Raw genomic sequence first — 25,161 nt, forward strand, 5'->3', positions numbered from 1 at the left:
AATTGTGAAAGGTTAAAAAATTGTCATGGTGATGTTAGTTCTGGCAACTATTTAGGAATAGTGCAGAAACAGAAGGAAGACTTAGAATTCATCAGTGTTTCTCCAAAGAATTTTTCACTGTTATAAACGTAGCTCCTATTCTTTTGGTTTCATAAATTCTGCAAATCTATTGCAGAAATTTGTGGATATAATCTATTTTACTCTTTTATTCTAGCTGCTGACATTTTCATTCATTGCTTTCACCATTTTCGTATATGACTGTTGAAATATTAAAGATTGATTCTCACATGCTAACATTGTGATAATGAATCACATAGTGAGTTTAACAATGCTAACTTCTGCTAGAAATAGTAATAAAAATTTCAGTGGATACTAGCACCCAGCATAAATCCCAGTATAAATTTATGACTTATACAGAAAGAACTATATAAGAAGCTTTTATGCTCCCTGTGTGCTTGAAGCTTTAGAGGATAATAAGTACTCTGGAGAAAATGTAGAAGGAGGAGGGGGAACTTTCTAGCTACTATTTGGCTCATGCTATAATGTATAAAGAGGGTAGGTGTATAGGAACTCTCAAACTATAGAGAGAATAAATAGATTGTGGCCAATGGAATACACTGGCCAAATGATGAACCAGGAGAGCAAAAGTATTTTTTAGGAGACAGTGATATGATTATATGTTAAAAATGTGTTTGAGTGATTACTGGAGAGGTGCAAGCAAGGCAAATGGGCAGTAGAGACATAGAATTATGAACAAGAAATGTACGCTCATTTAATGTTGCTCTCCCTTCCTTTCTATTTTTGGACCACACTCTCTTCTATCTTCCATAAGTTGTATAACTTCAGGTGACTCACTGTCATCAGCTCAGCCACATTGCCCAAAGGGACTGTGGTGGGCGCTTTCTGCAGATTGGTATGAGAAGGAGAACTGCCAGTTTCTTTAGATTCTGAACTCAAGCTGAGTTTTGAAGAAAAATAACTTCCACACCAAGGACCTCTAGCAGCTGAGAGAACATCCTCCATCTCTTCAAACAACTCTGCCTGATAAAGCAAAGTAATCTCTACCTCCTATTTTTATTTTATATACACACTTTTGGAAATTTACTTTATGATTAAGTGTGTAGATAACAGAATTTTCAGAAGGACTCTCACTGAATTTGAAGAGTTATTAATATAACCAGTGATGAAGACAATGACCTTTGGGGCTGTGTGTCTCCTCATTTTGGGGAAAGGTGAGAAGTTCTCCACTTGCAAGAAAGATTTCTGTATCTCAAAGTAGTTAGAAACATAGAATTTTCTTGTATGTGTTTTAAATGTGTGTAGAAAGTTGCATATAGAGGCTGAGTAGTTGAAAGAGTGGATCGATTTATTGACTCTCAGTTCCAAATTCATCCTTTGCCTGTTGTGTGAAGATGGATCTGGGCCCTTCGACTATTTTCCTTTGCTGGTTGGCACAATGTTAAGCTTTGTCAGAAGAGGATACAGGAAGAAAGGGTTTGCTTTCTGGTTTCTACATGCTCACTCAACAGGATTCGGCAGCATGGAGGCTTCTCCAGTGTCCAGCTCACGCAGAGCACCTGCACCAGGTTCTTGCAGTGCACAGTGGCCAGAGCTTCCTCCAGCACCCCTATTTTTGGATTGTTCTGTATAAGAGCACCTCCAGTGAGGCACCTCCAGTGAGGCACCACCCTGTGAACAGCTTTTCCTAGCACCCTGGAAGATGGTTTTCTGGCTATTTCTAGAGGGTGGATTTTCAGTTCTGCTGGTACAACACCAGAATGACTACTTTGTCATCCAGTGAGCCCCAGCTGTGCCTTTGCCAATAAGCTCTAGGTCTCAGCCCTGGGGGCTTCCTCCTTGGGCCTTTTGTCCCAGTCCTAGGAGTAGTGGCTGCACCTTATATCTGCTAGTCCTGTATGCTTCAGAGTTATCCATTCCATTTTATTTTAATCCCCTGTTATAGTTCATAATTCTTTATGTTAAAATTTCCTGGTTAAAATTACTATGTGGTTTCTTTCTCTTGATGGGACCAGACTTACACATGCACTGAGGACCACAGGCAACTAGAGTATCTTTCATCTCCTGTATCCCACACCTGCCTGAGATATGAAAGTAGTTGGTTTACTTGCTTTATTTATTTATTTATTGTTTTATTTACTGTATGTACTCTATGTTTATTCTATAATTATGAGAAATTTCCTACCACAAAGAATTATGTTACTTTGGGCAGTATGGACATTTTAACAATTTTGAGTCTACCAATCCATCAGCATGAGATGTTTTTCCATTTGTTTATGTCATCTATGATTTCTTTCAACAGTGTTTTGTAGTTTTCCTTGTAGAGACCTTTCACTTCCTTGGTTAATTATATTCCTAGGTATTTTATTTTCATTGTAGCTATTATAAATGGTATTGAGCCCTTAATTTGACTCTCAGATTAACTGTTATTTTAATAGAATATAGAAATGCTCCTGATTTGTATACATTGATTTTGTAACCTGAGACTTTGCTGAATTTATTGTCAGTTCTGGAAGTCTTTTGGTGGAGTCATAGGGTTTTCTTTTCTGTTTTTATTTAAACAGGTTTTAAGGTAACTTTTATTTAGTCATTCATGTATCTATCTATTCCACATTTTAATTAAAAACTATAACATGCCATGGACATTTTTAGGTAATAGGGATACAGAATTTTATGAACATATATAAAATATTTTATCACAAAAATGTGTCTTCTAGTATTTGAGAAATGGACAATAAATGCATGGTCATATACTATTCACATTTTTTTGCAAAGCTGAATGATGTATCATAATGACCTGGAAAATGTTCACTGATAAAATGTAGCCCCCAACCAGTTGACACCACTATCTTAATTGCTAAAATCCACAGCTATAAAAAAGCCTACCTGTTAATTTTTGATAGTTAATGAATGTAGGATGCAGTCTTATTTTTTCCTTAGATTCAGTTTAAAACTTGATAGGAATAAAAGATGAGGTTCAGAGTAAGCCTGTTCAATAACTCAAAATTAGCAAGTAAGATTTGGATGGAGACTGAAGACTTTACCTTACTAATCCAGCAACCACATTTGCCGTGTAGGAATTTCACTTGGTCCACTTGATGTTGATCCAAACATGCTGGTCTCCCATGCAGATATTTTCTCAGTCTGCTAAGAAGAGGATAGTAAGTTGAGAATTAATTTCTAGCTTTAATCATTATAACTTTTACTGGCTCTTTTGGGTTTTCTAGATATGAGATCATATCATCAACAAATGGGTATAGTTTGACCTTCTCTTTCCCGATTTGGATACCCTTTATTTCTTTCTCTTGCTTGATTGCTCTGGCTAGGAATTCCAGTACTATGTTTTGTTTTTTTTTTTTTTTTTTGAGACAGAGTCTCACTCTGTTGTCCAGGCTAGAGTGAGTGCCGTGGCGTCAGCCTAGCTCACAGCAACCTCAAACTCCTGAGCTCAAGCAATCCTCCTGTCTCAGCCTCCCAAGTAGCTGGGACTACAGGCATGCACCACCATGCCCGGCTAATTTTTTCTATATATATATTTTTAGCTGTCCATATAATTTCTTTCTATTTTTAGTAGAGATGGGGTCTCGCTCTTGCTCAGGCTGGTCTCGAACTCCTGAGCTCAAACGATCCGCCCACCTCGGCCTCCCAGAATGCTAGGATTACAGGTGTGAGCCACCGCGCCTGGCCTCCAGTACTATGTTGAGTAGAAGTGGTGATAGTGGGCACCCTTGTCTTTTTCCAGTTCTTAGGGATAATGCTTTCAACTTTTCCCCATTTAGTATGATGTTGGCTGTGGGTTTGTAATATATGACTTTTATTAAAAAGCTTCTGCACAGCAAAGGAATAATCAGCCAAGTAGATAGACAATCTAAAGAATGGGAAAAATATTAACAAATATATATCTGACAAAGGGCTAATATCCAGAATCTGCAAAGAACTCAAACAAATCATCAAGAAAAAACCAGGCCGGGCACAGTGGCTCATACCTGTAATCCTAGCACTCTGGGAGTCCGAGGCGGGCGGATCACTCAAGCTCAGGAGTTTGAGACTAGCCTGAGCAAGAGCGAGACCCTGTCTCTACTAAAAAAAAAAAAAAAAAAAAAAGAGAGAGAAATTAGCTGGACAACTAAAAATATATAGAAAGATTAGCCGGGCATGGTGGTGCATGCCTGTAGTTCCAGCTACTCGGGAGGCTGAGGCAGTAGGATTGCTTGAGCCCAGGAGTTTGAGGTTGCTGTGAGCTAAGCTGATGCCATGACACTCTAGCCTGGGCAACAGAGTGAGACTCTGTCTCAAAAAAAAAAAAAAAAGAAAAAAGAAAAAACCAAACAACCCCATTCAAAAGCGGGCGAAAGACATGAACAGAATTTTTTTCAAAAGAATATAGATAAATGGCCAAGAAACATATGCAGAAATGCAATACATATAAATGCAAATGCAAACATATGCAATATCACTCTAATCATCAAAGAAATGCAAATCAAAACCACAATGAGATACCATGTTACCCCTGTCAAACTGGCCATGATTAAAAAGTCAAAAAACAAGAGAGGCTAGCTCGGATGAAGAGAGGAAGGAATGCTTATACATTGTTGGTGGGACTGCAAATTAGTGCAACCTCTATAGAAAACAGTATGAAGATTTCTCAAAGAAATACATGTAGACTTACCATTTGATCCCACAATCTCACTACTGGGTATTTACACAAAGGAAGTCATTCTATAAAAACAGATACCTGCACTCAAATGTTTATTGCAGCACAATTCACAATTGCAAAGATGTGGAATCAACCTAAATGCCCATCAATTCCTGAATGGATTAACAAAATGTGATGTGCGTATATATATATATACACACATATATATGCCATGGAGTACTACTCAGCCATAAAAAGGAATGAATTTTTTTTTTTGCAGCAACTTGGATGGAACTGGAGAACATATACTAAGTGAAGTATCTCAGGACAGGAAAAACAAGTACCACATGTACTTTTTAAGAATTGGGAGCTAAACAATGGGCACACACGGGCACAAAGAGATGTAAAGGACATTGGAAACCAAGAAGGGAGAAGAGTCAGGGGTGGGTAGGGGTAAAAACTTACCTATTGGGTACAATGGACACTATTCTATTTTAGTGACGGGCACACTAAAAGCCCCAACTTAGGCATTATACGAGTTATCCATGTAGCAAAAACATTTGTACCCCCTTAATATTTTGAAATAAAAAAATAAAAACCCATTTCTAACATTCACTATGCTTCAGCATGCCACTAATTCTGTCAGTAACAACTCAATATCTGATATTCTCGATGCTACTTAGCAGAATTTCAAGTATCTATCAAGATGTAGATAGCTGAATTATAGTTTGGTCTGTTGTGGCCTTCTGTTACAGCAGTAGCTGTCCACCCTGGAGTTTGCTTTCTTGACAAGGTCTATTGACTCTCCTTAGAGTTGAGACTTAATTAATTTAACTTAATATCCTATGATTTCTGTTAAAAAAAATTTAGTGTAAATTACACATGCTAGCACTCTGATGTATTCATTTTTACTTGGTAAGTGATATACAGATACTATGAACAATTGTTAGGTAATTGTTGCTACAAGTTCTTAAGGTCTGTAAGTCATGTAATTGTAATCTTTTCTCAACAGTTATTCCAGAGAACTTCAATTTTAAGATTTGGAGGCACTTTGCCATAAAAAGGGAATATTAAAATATCGAAAATTTTGTTAGGTAACTTATGAATAAAATTTCACTAATTTATTATTTAATATTGAATATACAACACATCCAATACAAATTTCCAATCTAAAAGCACATTGATCATGTGTTGTTAGGATTATTAAAGGTCCACATGCAATCCTTATAAGGATATCTAAGATAAAGAAGCACTTTTATTTATGAAACAAATGCACTAATATATGAACATAAAAGGTAGATTGTTAAAATGTTGGAGGAAGATATTTTAGATGTACAGTTATGATTCCCAACTGGATTTGTGATTTGTTTCATATAATAGGATATTAAAATTGACCCTTGTTTTAGTTTTCTTTTCTTTTCTTTTCTTTCTTTCTTTTTTTTTTTGAGACAGAGTCTCGCTCTGTTGCCCGGGCTAGAGTGAGTGCCATGGCGTCAGCCTAGCTCACAGCAACCTCAGACTCCTGGGCTCAAGCGATCCTACTGCCTCAGCCTCCCGAGTAGCTGGGACTACAGGCATTGGCCACCATGCCCGGCTAATTTTTTCTATATATATTTTTAGCTGTCCAGATCATTTCTTTCTATTTTTAGTAGAGACGGGGTCTCGCTCTTGCTCAGGCTAGTCTCAAACTCCTGGACCCTGAGTGATCCTCCCGCCTCGGCCTCCCAGAGTGCTAGGATTATAGGTGTGAGCCACCGCGCCCGGCCTTGTTTTAGTTTTCTAGGACTGCCATAACATAATACCCACAGACTAGCTAACTTAAACAACAGAAACTTGTTTTCTCACAGTTCTGCAGGCTAGAAGTCCAAGATGAAGGTGTTGGCAGGTTTAGTTTCTTTTGAGGCCTCTCTCATTGGCTTGAAGATGGCTGCTTTCTTGCTGTGTCCTCAAATGTTCTTTCCTTTGTATGTGCACCTGTCTGTGTCCAAACTTCCTCCTCTTATAAGAACCTCAGTCATATTGGATTAGGGTACATCCCAACAACTCCATTTTACTTTATTTATTTATTTTTTTTTTGAGACAGAGTCTCACTCTGTTGCCCGGGCTAGAGTGAGTGCCGTGGCGTCAGCCTAGCTCACAGCAACCTCAAAGTCCTGGGCTTAAGCGATCCTACTGCCTCAGCCTCCCAAGTGGCTGGGGCTACAGACATGTGCCACCATGCCCGGCTAATTTTTTGTATATATATATTTTAGTTGTCCATATAATTTCTTTCTATTTTTAGTAGAGACGGGGTCTCACTCTTGCTCAGGCTGGTCTCGAACTTCTGACCTCGAGCGATCCACCCGCCTTGGCCTCCCAGAGTGCTAGGATTACAGGCGTGAGCCACCGCGCCCGGCCCCCATTTTACTTTAATTACCACTTTAAAGGCCCAATTTCTAGATACAGTCCTATTCTGAGGTACTGGGGCTTCGGGCTTCAATATGTAAATTTTGGGTTATAAAATTCAGGCCATAATAATCTTCCAAAAAATAATGTGAAGTTCATAAACAAGCCAGTTGAGAACTCCATTGACCCAATCATATAGAGGATGATTACACATAATTTTGATGATTAGGATTTTCTACTTTTTCTTAAGTATGTTTCTAGAGGAACAAGAAATGTGTATTTATAAATAGCTCGTAAAATAATACAAATTGTAAGAGAAAGGAGGTAGAGGGACCACTGTTATCAAATGTAAAATGTGTTGTTTAGATTTGGCTTCTTTCTCCTATGCAATAGCAGGGTATGGAATGTCCTGTTTTTTAGGAAAAAAAACTTTTTTGCAGCTAATTCTTAATTTCCTCTTGGTATTTTATCTCTGCCAGTTTTCCTTTCTTTCTCGATTCTTTTTTTATCTGAATATTGATTTTTTTAAACCTGTGTCTTTTTTTCTCTGGTCTTAGATTTCACCTTTGCAGGAGCCAATTTAGCTGATAAACTTGCAATTCTCTTCTTGGACTCCTTCTTTACTACCCCGTCAGCAGAATTGACATTTAGAAAAAGAAAAGAGAGTTGACACGCTTTTGGAAGTTCTTTTTAGTGGGTGTGGTGGATAAGGGAGTGGATAAGTAAATAAGGGGGGAGGCTTCAGTTTTTCCATACAGGGGCAGCAGGAAGAATCTCATCCTATTAATATATGCTCAGCTTTGCTGGCTGTTTTCTTTTCAGTTTGTCTCTTAAGCAGTATGTAGCAAGATTTTAAATTTTGATTCAATCAGATAAATTTTGTATATATGTTTTGGTTACTGATATATTTGGACTCATTTCTAATTTTTGGTGTTGCTTGGCTTTTTCTATTTTTTCTGGCCTGTTTTCTGTTGCATTGGTAAAATTTTCTTTTTTATCTGCTGATTTAGAAAATATAAAGTGTATTTCTGCTCTTATGATGAGGTCCCTGAAATCATGCGCGTGCACACACACACACACACACACCCACCCATATCTTTTTCTATGCTCAGAGTTATTCTACAAAATTTTCTCCATCTATATTCCACTCTTTCTCTTTGGGGGTACTTTTCCTCTAGCTGATTTACTATCTTTTTTTTTTTTTTTTTTTGAGACAGAGTCTCACTCTGTTGCCCAGGCTAGAGTGAGTGCCGTGGTGTCAGCCTAGCTCACAGCAACCTCAAACTCCTGAGCTCAAGCAATCCTCCTGTCTCAGCCTCCCGAGTAGCTGGGACTACAGGCATGCGCCACCATGCCCGGCTAATTTTTTTTTCTATATATATTTTTAGCTGTCCATATAATTTCTTTCTATTTTTTAGTAGAGGTGGGGTCTCGCTCTTGCTCAGGCTGGTCTCGAACTCCTGAGCTCAAACGATCCGCCCACCTCGGCCTCCCAAAGTGCTAGGATTACAGGCGTGAGCCACCGCGCCCGGCCTACTATCTTTAAAATTACCTCAGTGGCTAGTTGGAAGAAATTATATACGACCTATATACATCACACAGTAATTTCAGAGAGAGTTTATCAAATGCGCTGCTAAACTACAGCTCCAGCACATATTAAGAAAAGTAATAAAAAGGGAAACTGCCCAACACAATAATTGGAACATGAGTTTGCTCCCTCCTTCCTCAGAGCCTTTCCCTTAATCTCCCCTCTGCCTGGAGTGCTTTCCACTACTAGGAACATAGATAGTTTCTTCACCTCCTCCTAGTCTCAGCTCCTAAGAAACATGGACATGTGAGAACAAAGCAGTATGCTCAAAAAAAGTTTATTGCAGTGCTATATTTCATAGTTTAAAAAACCCCAATACCCTAAGAGTTCATTGAAAACGGAAGGCCAGTATATAGAAGGTATCCATAATGTAGAATACAATGCATCAGAATATATGTGTTAATATAATAAGATGTTTGAGATTTATTATTGAGTTTATAAAGCAATTGACAGAAAATATGCACAAAATACACCATTTTGTACTACATAAGAAACTATAAGTAAAATACTGTATATATGTATGTATTCTGTTGTTTCATATTTGGCATGTGTAGGTAAAACCTATAGTAAGATGCCTAGAAACATCAACTCCAAACTGATTTAGATGAAGAAAAAATTAAGGTAATGAATGATGAAAGGATTGGGAGTGGTAGTCAAAGGGGGTTTTAGTCTATATGGAATGTTTTATTATATTTAATAATTTGGTTTATCTATATTTTCTATTCTTCTCATAAAAAAGGAAGCAAGGAGAAACTGACCACCTTTCTTTACAAGTTTTTGTTTGACCATCCCATATATAAGTATTTCTCCTGCCTCTGGGATCATAGCTTTTATTTTACATTCCTCTTAGGGTCCTACTCTTTGATTTTATTATAGTAATGTGTATTTTTGTCTCCTCCATAGACAGTAAACTAGTGTCTCATCCTTGTTTTTATATTCTTAAGAGCTAGTAAATTACTCACTTGTAATACTACTTCAAGAAATGTTTTCAGATTTATTTTGAACTAAATCAGAGAAGTCAAATGGATAGCTCAAGATGAGAATTGTCTTTAAGATGTTACTTTCCATGAAACGGCCTTTAAAAGTGGTAACTGATTTATTCTTAATCCCCCTTTCCATCTAGGCTGTTATTTTGTTTTCACTTCAAAAAACATGAAGTGAATGGGGCTGGGGTTGTGAGATTGCTGTGGGGTTAGTTGGTCCCAAATGTTCTTGGTTGATGGCGTCAGTCCACTAGGGGGCACTCTAGGCTTTACTAGAAGTGAAGACTTTTTCTGATGGTGTCAGGGGGCTGAACAATTAGAAGAGACCAGAGAGCTTGTGAGTCAGTGAAATCACAGATGGCAAGGGGTGGGGGTGTTTGTGGAAAGTTCATCTCAGGTTTTCAGCTCTGATATTCTATATGAAACCTCAGAAAGCTGGAGTCTGTATCTCTATAAATCCACTGTGAGGATGGTTTTCTGAGCAGAGGGTAAGGGAGCTGGAGTTTACTGGGCATTGTGAACATGGAAGCTCAATAGAAAACATCTCGATTACCTGTTTTCAATTTTTTAATTTTTATGACTAAAATTCCTGAAATTCACTCACCTAGAAATTATTCCAAATACCCCTTATATCTGATCTTTTCATATATATTCTTGGAGACTAGGAGGAATAAGAATAAATAGAATAGAAGAGGAAAAATAAAGACAAAAATAGAAAGAGAAAAGGGAGAGGACAATATCTAATTTGACCAGCATGTGTGGCCTGATCAGAACAGCTGTGTGGCCTGCAGGGTGTGTAGGGAAAGCATTGGACAGAAGGGAAGAGGAAGAATTTAAATCAGGATGGACATCATAAGCATAACCTATTTTGTGTGTGTGTTTTCAACATGCTTTAATTTCTCACTACATAATTTAGCCTCTACCCCTAACTTATCTGGGCCATGGCATGCATCCATCAACATAATATGCATTTATGAAGCATCTATTATGTGCTTTTCACTAGATCTCAGGCTACAGAGCCTAGACATGATCACAATAGAAGCTCAATTATAATAACATGAAACAAACCAAGAAATGTTACAAGGTGGTATGTGATTAAACACCCGGTAATGTCATGTGGACAATATGTGCTTTTAGAGTTTATTAGCAATAGGCCCTATAGGCAGAAATTATCAGGGAAGACTTCATAGAAGAGGCCTATTTTTCTTTTAACTAACCCAACTCTTGATGGAAACATTTTCTATACAGGTGGTGATCATAGGTCATGGGTTTCTAGAACTCTCTTGATTTCAGGAAATTGTACTTACATCTTCAGTACACAATGAATGCTATCAAATAGTTTTCCTTTATCAGAATTTTTATATAACTGATTTCTCCAATTTTCTGTCAAACTATGTAATTAGGGAAACATCATTCTTCCTAAGACTCTTCAAGGCTCTGCTTAACGCAATTGAGACAGGGATTCTTCTCAAGACGTATCATCCCCTTTCCTCACAAACTTCTCCTACATAAAATGTTTATCATCCCCTTTCCTCACAAACTTCTCCTACATAAAATGTTTAAAGGAAATAACCCTTATTTCTTCACACATTGATAACACTGCCTCCTGCCCTCACACTGTTCACATTCACAGTTTGGAGAGATGACTGTCAGTCTCACTGGGCCACTGTGGGTGGGGCTTCCTGTTAAGATGAATGATTGGTGCTCAGTGAGTCTGGTGGGACCTAATGACAGTAAGAACACGTTTGTCTGCACCCAGACCTGACACCCTCCAGAGCAGGAACAAGGCACCCCAGCAACCAGGAGGGGGCCATGGAGAGGAGACTGGGAGCTCTGCTGGGGCTTCTGTGGCTCCAGGTTTGCTGTGAGTTGGGGCCATCCCAGATGGGGGACTGGGGAGAGTTCCACAGCTCACAGGGGAAGGGGAGCTGACATGAAGCTCTGGGATTGTCCTATGTCCTCAAGGGTGTTTCTTGGGATGTGTTTCAGGTTTGGAAACTGCATTAGTGATTCCCCAGTGACATCATGTGTATTTGCTTTTCTCTCTCCAAGCAGGGGTGAGAGGGCTGGAGGTGCAGCAGAGCCCTTCAGTCCTGAGTCTCCAGCAGGGATCCAGCCCTACTCTGAGGTGCAATTTTTCTGCTACCGTGTACAGTATGCAGTGGTTTCGACAGAATCCTGGGAGCGGCCTCATCAGTCTGTTTTTCATGGCTTCAGGGACAAAGGAGAACGGAAGGTTAAATTCAACAATGAATTCTAAGGAACGCTATAGTACCCTGCACATCACAGCCACCCGGCTGGAAGACTCAGGCACCTACCTCTGTGCAGCGCAGGACGCACAGTGCTCCCAGGCAGTCTGTAGCCTGAACCCAAACTGCAGCTGGGCCTGCAGCCACAGTCTCTGACACAGGAGAGACTTGCACAGCAGCATTCGCACAGCTTTAGGTTTCCTGATTCATGCTGTAGCACTTTTGTCTCTGCTAAAATTAGACCTTTAAGGACTATCATTTAACTTGTTTTTATCTATCATTTTACTTTCAGAAATCCTTTCATAGGAAAATGCCTGATATGGAACCATTGGAGCCACTGATAAAGATGTCAACTCCCAATGTACTGTTAAAACAGATGCCCTGGTAGATAGAGAGCATATAAATTACATGTAAATTACTCAGATGAAAAGTTTTGGAAAAAAAATATGCTGGTCAACAAATAGAACAGAGATGACTTAGTATTTCAGTTAATTGTAGATGGTTCAACTTTCCAGGAAAAGGGAAGAGAGCATGCGTATTTTAAAAAATATTTGTATTCATATTTTTTATGCCTGGAACCCCTAACGAATATAATTAGAAAATACTTAATGTCCCTCATGTCAGGGACTCTCTCTTACTTATTACATATATTATCTAGGTACTGATAATATTTCATAAGTAGGTACTTTCTCTGTACTTTTACATGAATAAACTGAGGATCATAGAGCATAAGAGTCTTGCCTGAGCTCTCATGATTACTAAGCTGGCAAAACTGGGCTGGGATTCCTACTCAGGGAGTCTGACGTCAGAGCATGTATTCTGAGCCACGCACCGGAGAAGACTCTTCAGAATGACAAAATGGAAATTATTTCTATTAATAAAGTTGTACAATGTACTTACATACATTACTGCCAAAAATATCCATTTTGGTCATTCTTAAATATCATCTTTTAAAGAAAAGCTCATTTTCATTTTGTTACATTAAAATCCATTTGTCTTTCTTGCATTTTGAAAGATGGGTTGCCCATGATTTTGTAACGTCATTTAAGGTCTGGGAAAGGGAGCAGAAAGCTTCCAGGTCTACCCTAAAAGAAACCCTTACCTGCTGTAGCCACAGACCAAGATTTCCGATAACCAAATCCAAAGTTTAAACCTGTATGTGGATCAGTTACAACAATTGTAGAATTCCAACTTTGCGACATACTAATTTATATTAATGTTAGGGGTTGGACTAGGAAAGAGTGGTGCCCCGAGAACCAAGATACAGACAAGCTGCAGATTCCAGTGAAGCTGGGAGCAGCGCTTCTACACAGGTCACTTGTGTAGTGTCACCGGGCAGAAGGGATCTGGTGTTCGGTTAATGCTCTGCTGTCACTGCCTCAAAATTCTTAATATTCAAAATTAATAAACACAATTGTTGTGTTTTATAAGTGAGGCTCGATAAGAGGACAGAGCATGTGCTTGAGCAGAGGAGATGCACAGGGCAGCAGGACACAGGACAGGAACATACGCAGGCTCAGGTTCACGGGAGCTGTGGGCAGCCTGTGAGCTGAGAGTTGGTGAGGCCACTCCAAGGGCACGGGCACATTTGGGACTGTCTGGTGTTGTGTGGATAACCAATGTGGCTGGTAGTAAACATTGTCAGTAAATTATTACAAAATAAAAGCATAAATATGGTCACTGAAGTAAAGTGTATCAGGGAGTTAAAGTTCTTCCAAAAGTTTAAGAACTGGTTTTGAAAATTGATGCAATATTACAAAGTGAATATCTGCAGGTTTATAAATAGAAATTAAATGTAAAGACGGTAGCTTGATGGAAAAGAACATCATTTTCATGTGCAGTTTTGAATAAACCAGTTATTGACATAGAGGATAATTTTCAGGTTAATTTTTCTTATATTTGAAGATAAAGTGATAGTATGCCTAAACGAGCATTGTGAATTTTATGCATGAAGCCACCTTCAGTTTCTTATGCAGCTACCACAAGTTACAGAAAATGTCAGAGGAAACATTTAAATGCTGCTGTACATATGTTTGTTTAAAATTAAATATAGACTTACATCATACTGACTTGTACGAAGAGTTAAATCTTTGTAGAAAAATTGTTTTACTAGAAAAGTCAATCCTAGATTTACTAAAATTTATATTTGAAACTAATTTATCAGATATTTATGCTAATATTGTCACTGTATATAAATACCGTTAAGAGCTCCAGTATCAGTTGCATCAGTAGAAATATCCTCAAAGTTAGAAATTATCAAAAATTGTGTTTGAAATCATGCATTAATCAAGAACAATGGACATTGTCTTCAGTTGGAGTGCTTGAAAGTGAAGTTGCTAAAGGTAAAAATTTTGTCAATCTACTAAATTAATTTGCAAAGTTAGCCAGAAAATTATTATAATCAAACAAGATATCAAAATAATAAAATATTATTATATTATATAAAATTGTAACACCAAATATTTTCTAGCCATTTGTAAGTTTGTTTTGTTACTTATGTGTCATTATAAACCCTATTGTGTTTTATAAGTAAGGAGATTTTTTTAAAGAAACCATCATTTTTTTTTATTTTAGCTTTCATACTTCTTTTTATTTAAAACAAAGTAGAAAATGTATAAAGAAACCATCATATTTTATTACCTAATGACACATTTTCTCTGCTTTTGAAAAAGGAATCCCAAATTTTTATTTTGCACTGGGTCCCACAAATTATATAGTCAGCCCTGGCTGGGAATCTTGAACCTTCAAGCTAAATTTGCAGGAAGGGAACTTGAAGCCAGAAAACAATCAAGATATTTGAGAAAGTGCCTTTTGCTTTACATATTAGTAAGCTCATTCACTTCTTCCAGGTTTTCCAAGTTGCTGAGGGGTATGTGTGTGTTTCCTTCAAGAAAGATATGATGTGTCATAAATATAAATATAAGAAATACATCTCCAGAAAGGAGCATCCTGCTTGACCATGGCTAAGCCATGGAGTCCACCCACATATCACTGCCTGAGATGGTCTTTTTGCTTAGTGAGTAAAGTCCCATTTTTTTCCATTTTACTATAGATTTGGGCTCCCCTTAATCCATAATCCATCATTGATAATATAAGAGGAATGAAAACCCAGATAGGAACTCATCCTGAGGATCCTGTATCTGCTTTTCAAGAAGCCCAAGGATTGGTTGGGGGTAACCTCAGACCCACTAAATTGCAGGTGAACATCAAAATGGTCTTGGAGTTCCACGAGGCAGGTTGATTGCTCCACATTCTCATATCACTCCATGTTGCACACAACAAGTCCTCAGTAAAATATTTGCTCTGTTAAATTGCATAAAATAATTTTAGAGCTAGAAAAGCCTTTAGAAATCCTTTAGTGCAGATTCATTTTACAAAGACAGAAACTATATCCAAGATGCCAGTATGAAACAATTAGATAGAAAACGAGCTGGGAGTAGAAAGAAACTAGAGTGCCTCACTTCCTCCTTAGCATTCTTTCTTTTGCCTCATTTCCCCAGGACCATATTGCTGAGCAAAGACAAAGTGATCCTGGAATCAAAGACTTTATATTCATTATTTTTGTTTTATTTAAGAAATATTTATTGAACACCTAATAAATCACTAATGGTCACTGTTCTACATGTTGGGGTACAGTGCTGAAAAACACAAAATCATTCAATAATAATGTGACTTCTTATTACTTCCCCAGATTTCCACCCCAAATCCTTGTCTGACATCTCAATGGGTTATAGGCTGGCCCACAATGGATACATGAAAATATAAAGGCCTATATTAATGTGTATAAGAAAATTGGTATCTTCTCAGCTACAGAAATACCCTAGGATGCTTTGCTAGGGAAATTCCATGTCAAGTCGTGTCCTAAGAACAAAATAAACCTTAGAGGGTATGACAGTTGTCCTTCAGATTTACAAGGGCCACCTGAGACTGGCAGGTACCTTATAAATGAGGTCAGGATTGAGGACCTACTTCTGACTTGTGGAAGGAGGCCATGAAAACATTTACCCCAGTTCAGTCCCTGCCCACCAGGGGGAGTGGCTTCCTAACACAGACTCATTTCCTACGTGAATTGTACGTTTAGATTTAATATTTCACTGTGACTTCAACATTTCTTCCTGTTAAGAATCAAGAACATTGTTTAGGCAACACTCTAAAGATGAATTCTTCTCCAGGATTAGTGACCGTGATATTCTTACTGTTTGGTAAGTAAAATGCCTCTTAAAATTTGGACTTTTTCTCCTATCATGTCAGCAAAATCTTTAAACGTAACTTTATCTAAGAGCGTTATGTCCAAGGTGACGCAGATCTCTTTTCCCTCCCACCCCCCAGGAAGAACCTATGGAAACACAGTGACTCAGGAAGAAGGCCAAGTGACCCTCTCAGAAGAGGCTTTCCTGACTATAAACTGCACTTACACATCCACAGGGTACCCTGCCCTTTTCTGGTATGTCCAGTATCCAGGTGAAGGTCCACAGCTCCTCCTGACAGCCACAAAGGCCAACGATAAGGCAATCAATAAGGGTTTTGAAGCCACATACAAGAGAGAAACCACCTCCTTCCACTTGGAGAAAGCCTCCGTGCACGAGTCAGATTCAGCTGTGTACTACTGTGCTCTGAGTGACACAGTGACAGGAGCTGCAGGGGGAGCTGAGCACAAACTCTGAGCTGCACAAGGGGCCCGGCTGCTCAGGCTGCTTCTGTGACCCAGTCTGGTTTCAGCACGATCTGTGGCTGTTTGTCCCTCAGTTTCTCTGGTTAGTACAAAAATCATACAAATGGTCACAGCAGAACAAGAAATGAATACACCCATACCCAACTCTTCGTTGGTGAAAATGAAAACAGAGTCTGACATCAAATGCTTCCTCATCCAGGGCCAAAGTAATTTCAAGGCAAAACCACATAAACAATGAAGTTGTCTCCGTAGACAACTGTAGACTTATCCTTGTAGATAAGTCCAGCCCCCACATCTTCTTCCAGTTCACACTGGAAGATACTGTAGGTAGATATCTTTTATTATATTTTTAGATAGCCAAATGTTCCAGAGAAGACAGTATCTGTATAATGTCTCTCTAACAGAGTATAGCATGCGAGATAACAGCAGAGATACTCCTTTCCAACAATAGAATTCTTAATAAAGTAAGAAGAAAAGAGAAGGAGGATAAACACAATCTTACATGTAACAAAACAATGCAAAGAGAGAAACGCATCATTTATCATAGAGAAGAAAGGTTTCATTTCTGGTAAATCCGATGGTAGATACAGGCTGATGTTTAAAGAGAAAGGGAGGGATCAAAAGCATAAGAAATGACTCATGTCTAAGTCATGAGTATTCCTCAACAGTTACATAGAACAGTTCGCTTTCTAACAAGTCCTCAAGTGAGTTAGTTTTGCAGTGCCAATGCAAGATTAATCAAGCAATATTTATCTCTGCTTCCCCCTTAAACTCTATTAAAAAGACAGTAGAGAAATTTTAAAAGGCATAAACCCACAAAAAGAATAGAAAAGGAGATGACATCAGACAGTGATATCAACAAAATTTTAGAGGGTGAAAAGCATATGGAAAAGTGAAAACTTGGATAGCAGACCAGTCAAAGAAGACAGTTGGGTACAGTAGGAGAAGCCAACAAGGAACACCCCAACGTGTGTACCCTTGCCTTAAGGTTTAGGAATTGGAAGCACCAATTACCTTTGAATAATTGGGGAAAATGGTTGCGTGTGTGTGTTTGTGTGTGTGTGTGTTTATTTAAGGTATTTGGTATTTATGAAAAGAGGAGAACCGAGCAATAAAATTTATAAGTAACACCCCACCCATGCTCTCCACCACTACTTGTGTAACAAGCAATAATCACTTCCCAAACTCAGCCAAAAATTGGAAGTTAGTTTTTGTAGAGGGATAGCATATAAAAAAAGTAAGAAAGAAAAAAAAATTAAAGTAGAATAATACAATAATTAGTCAATTATTCACTGCAGGGAAAGTAAAATATTATTCAAGAAAACAAACATACTCATAGTAGTCTATATGGTTTAACCAAATTTTCTTCTGGGTAAGTTTGATTAACTTATACCATCCAGTACTGATGATTAGACAGAATACCTATTTCTTCTAAACTTTGTGTATTACTAAGATTTTTTACTTTGGCTTATCTATTAGGCTTTCTTTTTTTTTTTAATAATTCATTTAATTAAGAATTATATGGGGATTCATTTAGTATATTTAAAAGCTGTTTATATTTTTGTTTGTTGTCAACTTTCTACTTTTTTTCTCACATCTACCATTTTTCCTCCTACCACATATTAAAAATTTCACCCTTTTTAAAAAAAGAATTAATTTTTTTAGAAGAACTTTAAGATATAGCAAAATTGAGAGGAAGGTACAGAGATTTCCCACATACTCACTATCTCCTACCACCACAATCAACATCCTCCACCAGAGTGGTACATTTATTACAGCTGATGAATCTTCATTGAAACACCATAGTCCCACAAAGTCCATAGTTTATATTAGAGTATATTATAGTATATGGGTTTGGACAAATGTATAATGATATGTGTCTACCATTATAGTATCATATGGTGCACTTTCACTGCCCTAAAAATTGTCTGAGCTCTGCCTATCTATCCTTTTCCCTACCAAACCCTCAGCAACCACTGATCTTTTTACTGCTTCCACAGTTTTGCATTTTGCAGAATGTCATATACTTGCAATCATAAAGTATACAGTCTTTTCAGATTGACTTCTTTTACTTAGTTATATGTATTTAAGGTTTCTGTGAGTTTTTCATGTCTTGATAGCTCATTTCTTTCTAGCACTGAACAATATTCCATTGTCTGGATATACCACATGCAAGTTTTGGCAATTATGAGTAAAGCTGCTATAAATATATTTATGCAGGTTTTGATGTAGACATAGGTTTCCACCTACTTTGTGTAAATACCATGGAGCATAACTGCTCGATCATATGGAAAGAGTATGTTTAGTTTAGTCCAGATGTTTCAATATCATTTGTTAAAAAGACTGTCTTTGCTCCATTGTATTTCCTTTGCTTCTTTGTCAAAAATAGTTGACTATATTTATCTGGGTCTATTTTGGGGCTCTCTATTCTGTTCCATTTATCTATTCTTTTATAAATGCCATGCTCTCTTGATTACTGTAGATTTATATTGTTTTGAAGTCAGGTAGTATCAGTCCGCTGACTTTGCTCTTCTCCTTCAAAACTGTCTTGGATATTCTGGGTCTTTTGCCTCTCCATATTAGCTTTAAAATCAGTTTGTCACACCACTGCCCTCTAGCCCAGGCGACAGAGTGAGACTGTCTCAAAAAAAGAAAAAATCAGTTTGTCAATATCCACGAAAATAATTGCTGGGATTTTGGTTGGGATTGAATTCAACCTATAGATCAAGCATGGAAGAATAAACATTTTGACAGTATTGAGTCTTCCTATTCATGAACATGAAATATTTAATTTCTTTAGTTGTCTTTTGATTTCTTTCATCAGAATTTTCCTCATGTAGATTTGGCACATAATTTGTTAGATTTATACCTACATATTTTATGTTTTTGGTGCCAATGTAAATAGTATTGTGATTTTTATTTAAAATTCCACTTGTTCATTGCTGGCATATAGGAAAGTCATTATATATGATCATAAATAATTTTTATGAGATACAACATATAATATTTTGTATGTTAACCTTGTATCTTACAAACTTCCTATAATTGCTTATTATTTTCAGGAGTTTTTTTGTCAGTTCTTTTTTTTTTTTTTTTTTTTTTGAGACAGAGTCTCACTCTGTTGCCCAGGCTAGAGTGAGTGCCGTGGCGTCAGCCTAGCTCACAGCAACCTCAAACTCCTGAGCTCAAGCGATCCTCCTGTCTCAGCCTCCCGAGTAGCTGGGACTACAGGCATGCGCCACCATGCCCGGCTAATTTTTTCTATATATATTTTTAGCTGTCCATATAATTTCTTTCTATTTTTGGTAGAGGTGGGGTCTCGCTCTTGCTCAGGCTGGTCTCGAACTCCTGAGCTCAAATGATCCGCCCACCTCGGCCTCCCAGAGTGCTAGGATTACAGGCGCGAGCCACCGCGCCCGGCCTTTTTGTCAGTTCTTTTGGATTTTTTACATAGATGATCATGTCATCTGGAAACAATGTTTTATGTGTCCCTTTTGGAATGGGAATGTTTACTCTATGCCTGTTCCACCATTGTGTCTTGGAAGTAGATAACTTGCTTTGATTTTACAGGCTCACAGCTAGAAAGAGTTTGCTTTGAGTGTCAGATGAGACTTTGGACTTTTAACTTTTGAGTTGGTGATAGAATGAGTTAAGACTTTTGGGACTATTGGGATGGGATTATTACGTTTTGCACGTGAGAAGGGCATGAGTTTGGAAGGGCCAGGGACAGAATGCTATGGTTTGGATGTGGTTTGTCTTCACCAAAACTCATGTTAAGTTTTAACTGCCAATGTATTAGTGTTGGGAGGTGGGACCTTTAACAGGTGATTGGAACATTAAGATGAATTAATGACTTTCTTGAGAGACTGTGTTAGTCTTCCCAAGACTAGATTAGTTCTCACTAGAGCAGGTTGTTATAAAGCAAATCAGCCTCCTTTGTTTCCTGTCTCTTTTGCACATGCTCACTTCCCCTTCTGCTTTTCTACCACGTTATGATGCAGCATGAGGCTCTCACCAGATGCTGAGCAGATATGGCTGCCAGATCTTGGGCCTCCCAGCCTCCAGAATCATGAGCCTAGTAAACCTCTTCTTTTATAAATTACCCAGTCTCAGGTCTTCTGTTATAGCATAGAAAATGGATTAAAGCAAATGCTCATGGGATCTGTTGTGGTGTAATCTTTTTCATTTTTGATATTAGTAATTTGTATCTTCTGTCTTCTTTCCTCAGTTAGCTTGGCTAGAGGCTTATCAATTTTAGCGATCTTTTCAAAGAACCAGAATTTTCTCTATTGATTTTCTGTTTTCAGTTTCACTGATTTGTGTTCTAATTCTGATTATTTCTTTGCTTTAACATATGATTGTCATATAAGTGTGTATATATCTTTTTAAAAGTTTGTTATCCTTTTAACTTTATGGTATTTTTTGTCATGCAGAATTTAAAAATACTATATAGTCAAATTTATCAAAATTTTCTTTCATGGACTCTGAGTATAAGTCCTGCTTAAAAATCCATACCACTTCAGAATGAGAATTTTATTAATATATCATATTTTCTTTAGTTTTTCAGATTATTTTTATATTTAAATCTTTTAAATTTGCATATATGTGTGTGGAGAGTGTGTGTGTGTGTGTGTGTGTGTGTGAAAGAAACAAGGTTGAGGTCCAAGGCTTTTTATTGTCCTTAATTTTTGTTTGTTTGTTTATTTTGAGGCAGCTACTCAGGGTCAACTTCCATTCTTGACTAGCTTGTTTTTCTTCATTGATTTGAAATGTTATCTTTGTCCATTTTTCATGTTTCCTATTTTTTCCTATTAAGGTTTTCAACCTAGGCATTGTTTTTTCATCCAAATGTACTTTATTAAGAGTGGTGCATCATGCCAGTAGCCCACTGGATATGAGAGTAATATATAGCCCATGACCTCCAAGGAGGCTGTGCTAGAAATAAGTACAGAGAATATGATGTGAATAGAAGGGATACTATTAGAGAAGGAGGAAGAGATAAAGTACTCCTCTACTTCATAAGAGTGTATAGTGACATGTCATCTAGGAATGTAAACTATCTGTTTGTTTTCCCAAATCTGTCTGTTGTTTCGAGTTGAGAGGACACAGAAAAAGCAGTAGATAACCATGCTCACAAAATTGTCCACCAAATGAGAAATAGACAACCAACTCTGGGAAATGAGAACAACTTTGAATCTTTTTGTTTTTCCCGAAGAGGAGAATTAAATAATGAAGACTTTGTTTTAGAGTTCTGACAAGTACCAACTGTTTGAAATGCCTTGAAATCTGCTACTGCTTCAGCGTTTGGGATGCTGTCATTATTTTGGAGGAAAATTTTTGAATATTTTCTGTTGCCACATATTCTTCTTGATGATGTTTGTGTATATCCATTGCCATAACTATGATAGGTCTCTGAAGAAGTTGTTGAAAATTGATTATATTTCAAACATAGTGCTTCTAATTTAAGCAGAATGAGTATGGATAGGTTTGTTGTACTGATAGATTCCCTTTTTCTACCTCTCTCTCTCCTTCTCTCTCTTCCTTTCCCTGTGTCCTCTGACCTTTCTTCTTTCTCTTTCTTGACTTTGGTAGACTGACTCTGTGTTTTAGTTCTTTCCTGAAGTAAGCATCTCTGAAGGATCAACCATTTCTTTGGGCTACAATATCATCACTATCAATATTTAAGAATCATTTTATTATGAAATAAAACAGCTGTTCACAAAAGTATATAAAATCCACATACAATGAATCTACATTATTTAGGTGCATGTAGATTTAAAACTGCAATATCCATACCTATGTATCTATCTACATCTATATCTATATAGAGAAATTTATTTTAAGGAATTGTTTCATGCAATTGTGGAGACTAGGAAGTCCAATTTCTGTAGGTCAGGCTGGTAGGCTGGAGACCCATGGAATAGTTGATTTTGCAGAATGCAGACTGGAGGCAGAATTTCTTCTTATTTGGAGGACCTCAGTATTTTTCCCTTAAGAACTCCAACTGATTAGATGAGGTCCACCCACATTATGTGGAGTAATCTGCGTTACTTAAATGTTAATCTCATCTAAAAAAATACCTTCACAATAACGTCTAGACTGATGTTAAACCAAACATCGGGGAACTGTGGCCTATCCAAGTGGATACATAAAATTACCCATCACATCCTCTTTACATCTAGGAATTCTTTTCTGTAAGCCTATTTTGTCTTGTATGAGTATATCAGCTTTCTTTTGATTTTGCCTGTTATATCTATTTCATTCTTTTCTCTCAATCTCTCTGTGCATTAAATCTCTTATATCTACACTCTCAACTGTTCATTGGCCTCTTATCTCACTGAGAAAATAGAAACAATAAGAAGGGAATTTTCAGAAGCTTCAACACTTTCCAATCACTTGCTTCTGTGCTCAAACACTCTGTCTTCCCTCTCATTAGACTGTAATTCCATGAAAACAGGAACTTTGTTTATCCTTGGTGCTTATCATCATACCTGATAAAGAGTAGGCCTTTAAAAAATAATTGTTGAATTAAAATATATGAAAAAATAAGTATCTCTATCACTACCAGAACAAAAATTACCATTCATTAGCTCAATAACTGTTTATTATGTGCCTATTTCTTGACAGGCCATATTCTAGAAACTGACAATACAGCAGAGAATAGAACAGATAAAAATCTCTAAACTAAGGGAATTTATATTTTAGTTGAGGGCTAAGTTCATATTAGCCACTACCGTAGACCTTTACATGAATCACCTATCTTTTTAGTAAGTACATGAGATTTCCATTTTATTGTATGGTTTTATATCACACTAGTTCAAATGCATTTCTCTACAACTATTCTAACATAGCCCTTTGGAATTATTTCAGTCATCCTTAACATGTGACTTTAACAAAGAACTTGAAGCTAAACAAACAAACAAATAAAATTACAAATGACTAATTTTTAGATGAATGGGATAAGAAATAGTCATCAGATGATGAGTGGGGTGTTAACTTATAACAAGACACTGTGTCAAAATGTTCCTTCTGATACAGCAGTTGTAAGTCAAAACTTTAAAAAAACAAGGGGAGAGAACAACACTACAACAAAAGAAGCTTCTGCAGCTTAAGCCTCCCATAGTCCTAAGCCTGACAAACACAAGCAAGGCATCTTTCCTGCAAACTATAATAAATGGGTCACCAGTATTTCCATCTGATTGAACCTTCAGAGATAGATGCTCAAGACATATTAACATATATACCATCTTGGCTGTGGTTGCATTAATTATGCCTGAAAAGTTTAACACCCATCCCAGTCCAAAGGTGGAAGAGCACATACACTGGCATGGTAATAGGCAAGAGCAGAGTGTAAAAGCAAAGGCTCCTTGTCTTAGAGCAGCCCTGTGAGAAATTTTCTTCCACAGAGGCTGAGTAGAGCAGTCCTGCTAAAGAAACCAGTGGAATAAGAACAGTCAACATAGGAAGAGACAGAAACATTCTTCTCCTCCACTTATCCACTACCCTGTTTTAAAAGGTATATGGTATTTAGAAAATTTGGTTGTTTTTTTTAAAATTATGACCTAGTGTTGCTCGACTTCTTCTTGCTTCTTATTTTGATGTGTCATTCTAGCTGCTTGTGGTATCATATTAGGAATCCCATCAATGATTGGCTATTTCCAACTGTTTATTAATCAATTCATTTGTTGATGCTTCATATCTGAGCAGCTTCTTGGAAGCAGGCACACCAGGAACTCCAGCAGCGCCAGGTCAAGGCGCACGGTCTCCTCCGCTCTCTGGCTCGGGTGGGCTGAGCACCACGACCCGGACGCGTGCAGGGACGTACCGGCGACCGCAGACCGCGGCGCATGTGTCCCCAGCAGCGCGGAGCCCGCCGCATGCCTAGCTCAGCACGGTCTGATATCATTATAGCTATCACGCGTCACTGCGCCCTCTGCCAGCCAGCCAGGGCCTAGCCCCCCGCTCCTCTCTGCCCTTCTTTTTAAAATCTTACAAAAATAGTAAGTTAATTACCATACCTATCTTCAGATGAGAAAGCTGAGGCTTACCCTGCCTATCCAATATCACACAGAACTAGAATTAAGGCTGAGGTCTTCAAACCTGTCTTATTGTTTTTTTCATTATTTTTAAAAACTTTTTTTATGTTTCTTTTTCATATCTTTATTTTTATTTACAGTTCTTTCAGTTGCTGTTTTACAAACATATATCTTAATTACTAATTTACTGGGTTTATATAGGGGCTTACCTTGCGAACAGTGAGGAAAAATCTAGCAAAAAGCTTAAGCATAGGTTTTGAGCAACTGTAGCCTTGACCGTAAGATGGCAGTGTTTGCATTGCCCCATCCGTAGGTCTGACTGTGTAATGTGTATAGGGAGGCTAATGTGGTCTCTGATTGGCTGGGCATACTTTCTGAAAAACCCTTTGTTTGATGCTAAGTGAAGAGAAGATGTTAAATAGACAAGTTGACTTTTGGGGGCAGATCTCTGCAGAATAAAAATGGAGAAGCATCTGAGGACTTCCTTCGTGGTTTTGTGGCTTTATTTTTGTTGTAAGTTAGTGGAGAGTTTTAGCCAGGTTGACACAGTAAATCTAGGGAACATTTACTTAGGAGTTTGGGCAAAGGTGTAGA

General features: G+C 37.7%; 1 protein-coding gene across 1 annotated transcript; it reads right to left on the reverse strand.

The window, feature by feature from the left end:
• Positions 1-23,794: 23,794 nt before the first annotated feature.
• LOC138377986 (phosphatidylinositol N-acetylglucosaminyltransferase subunit Y-like) lies at positions 23,795-24,010 on the reverse strand. The gene has a single exon (XM_069463196.1). It carries the CDS (start codon positions 24,008-24,010, stop codon positions 23,795-23,797), a length of 216 nt encoding a protein of 71 aa, XP_069319297.1.
• Positions 24,011-25,161: the final 1,151 nt, after the last annotated feature.

This window comes from Eulemur rufifrons, chromosome 2, assembly GCF_041146395.1.
Source record: "Eulemur rufifrons isolate Redbay chromosome 2, OSU_ERuf_1, whole genome shotgun sequence".
Lineage (NCBI taxonomy): Eukaryota > Metazoa > Chordata > Mammalia > Primates > Lemuridae > Eulemur > Eulemur rufifrons.

Excerpts from the sequence above, each read along its gene's own strand:
- LOC138377986 (XM_069463196.1), bottom strand. The coding sequence starts at position 24,010 with ATGTTTCTGTCTCTTCCTATGTTGACTGTTCTTATTCCACTGGTTTCT.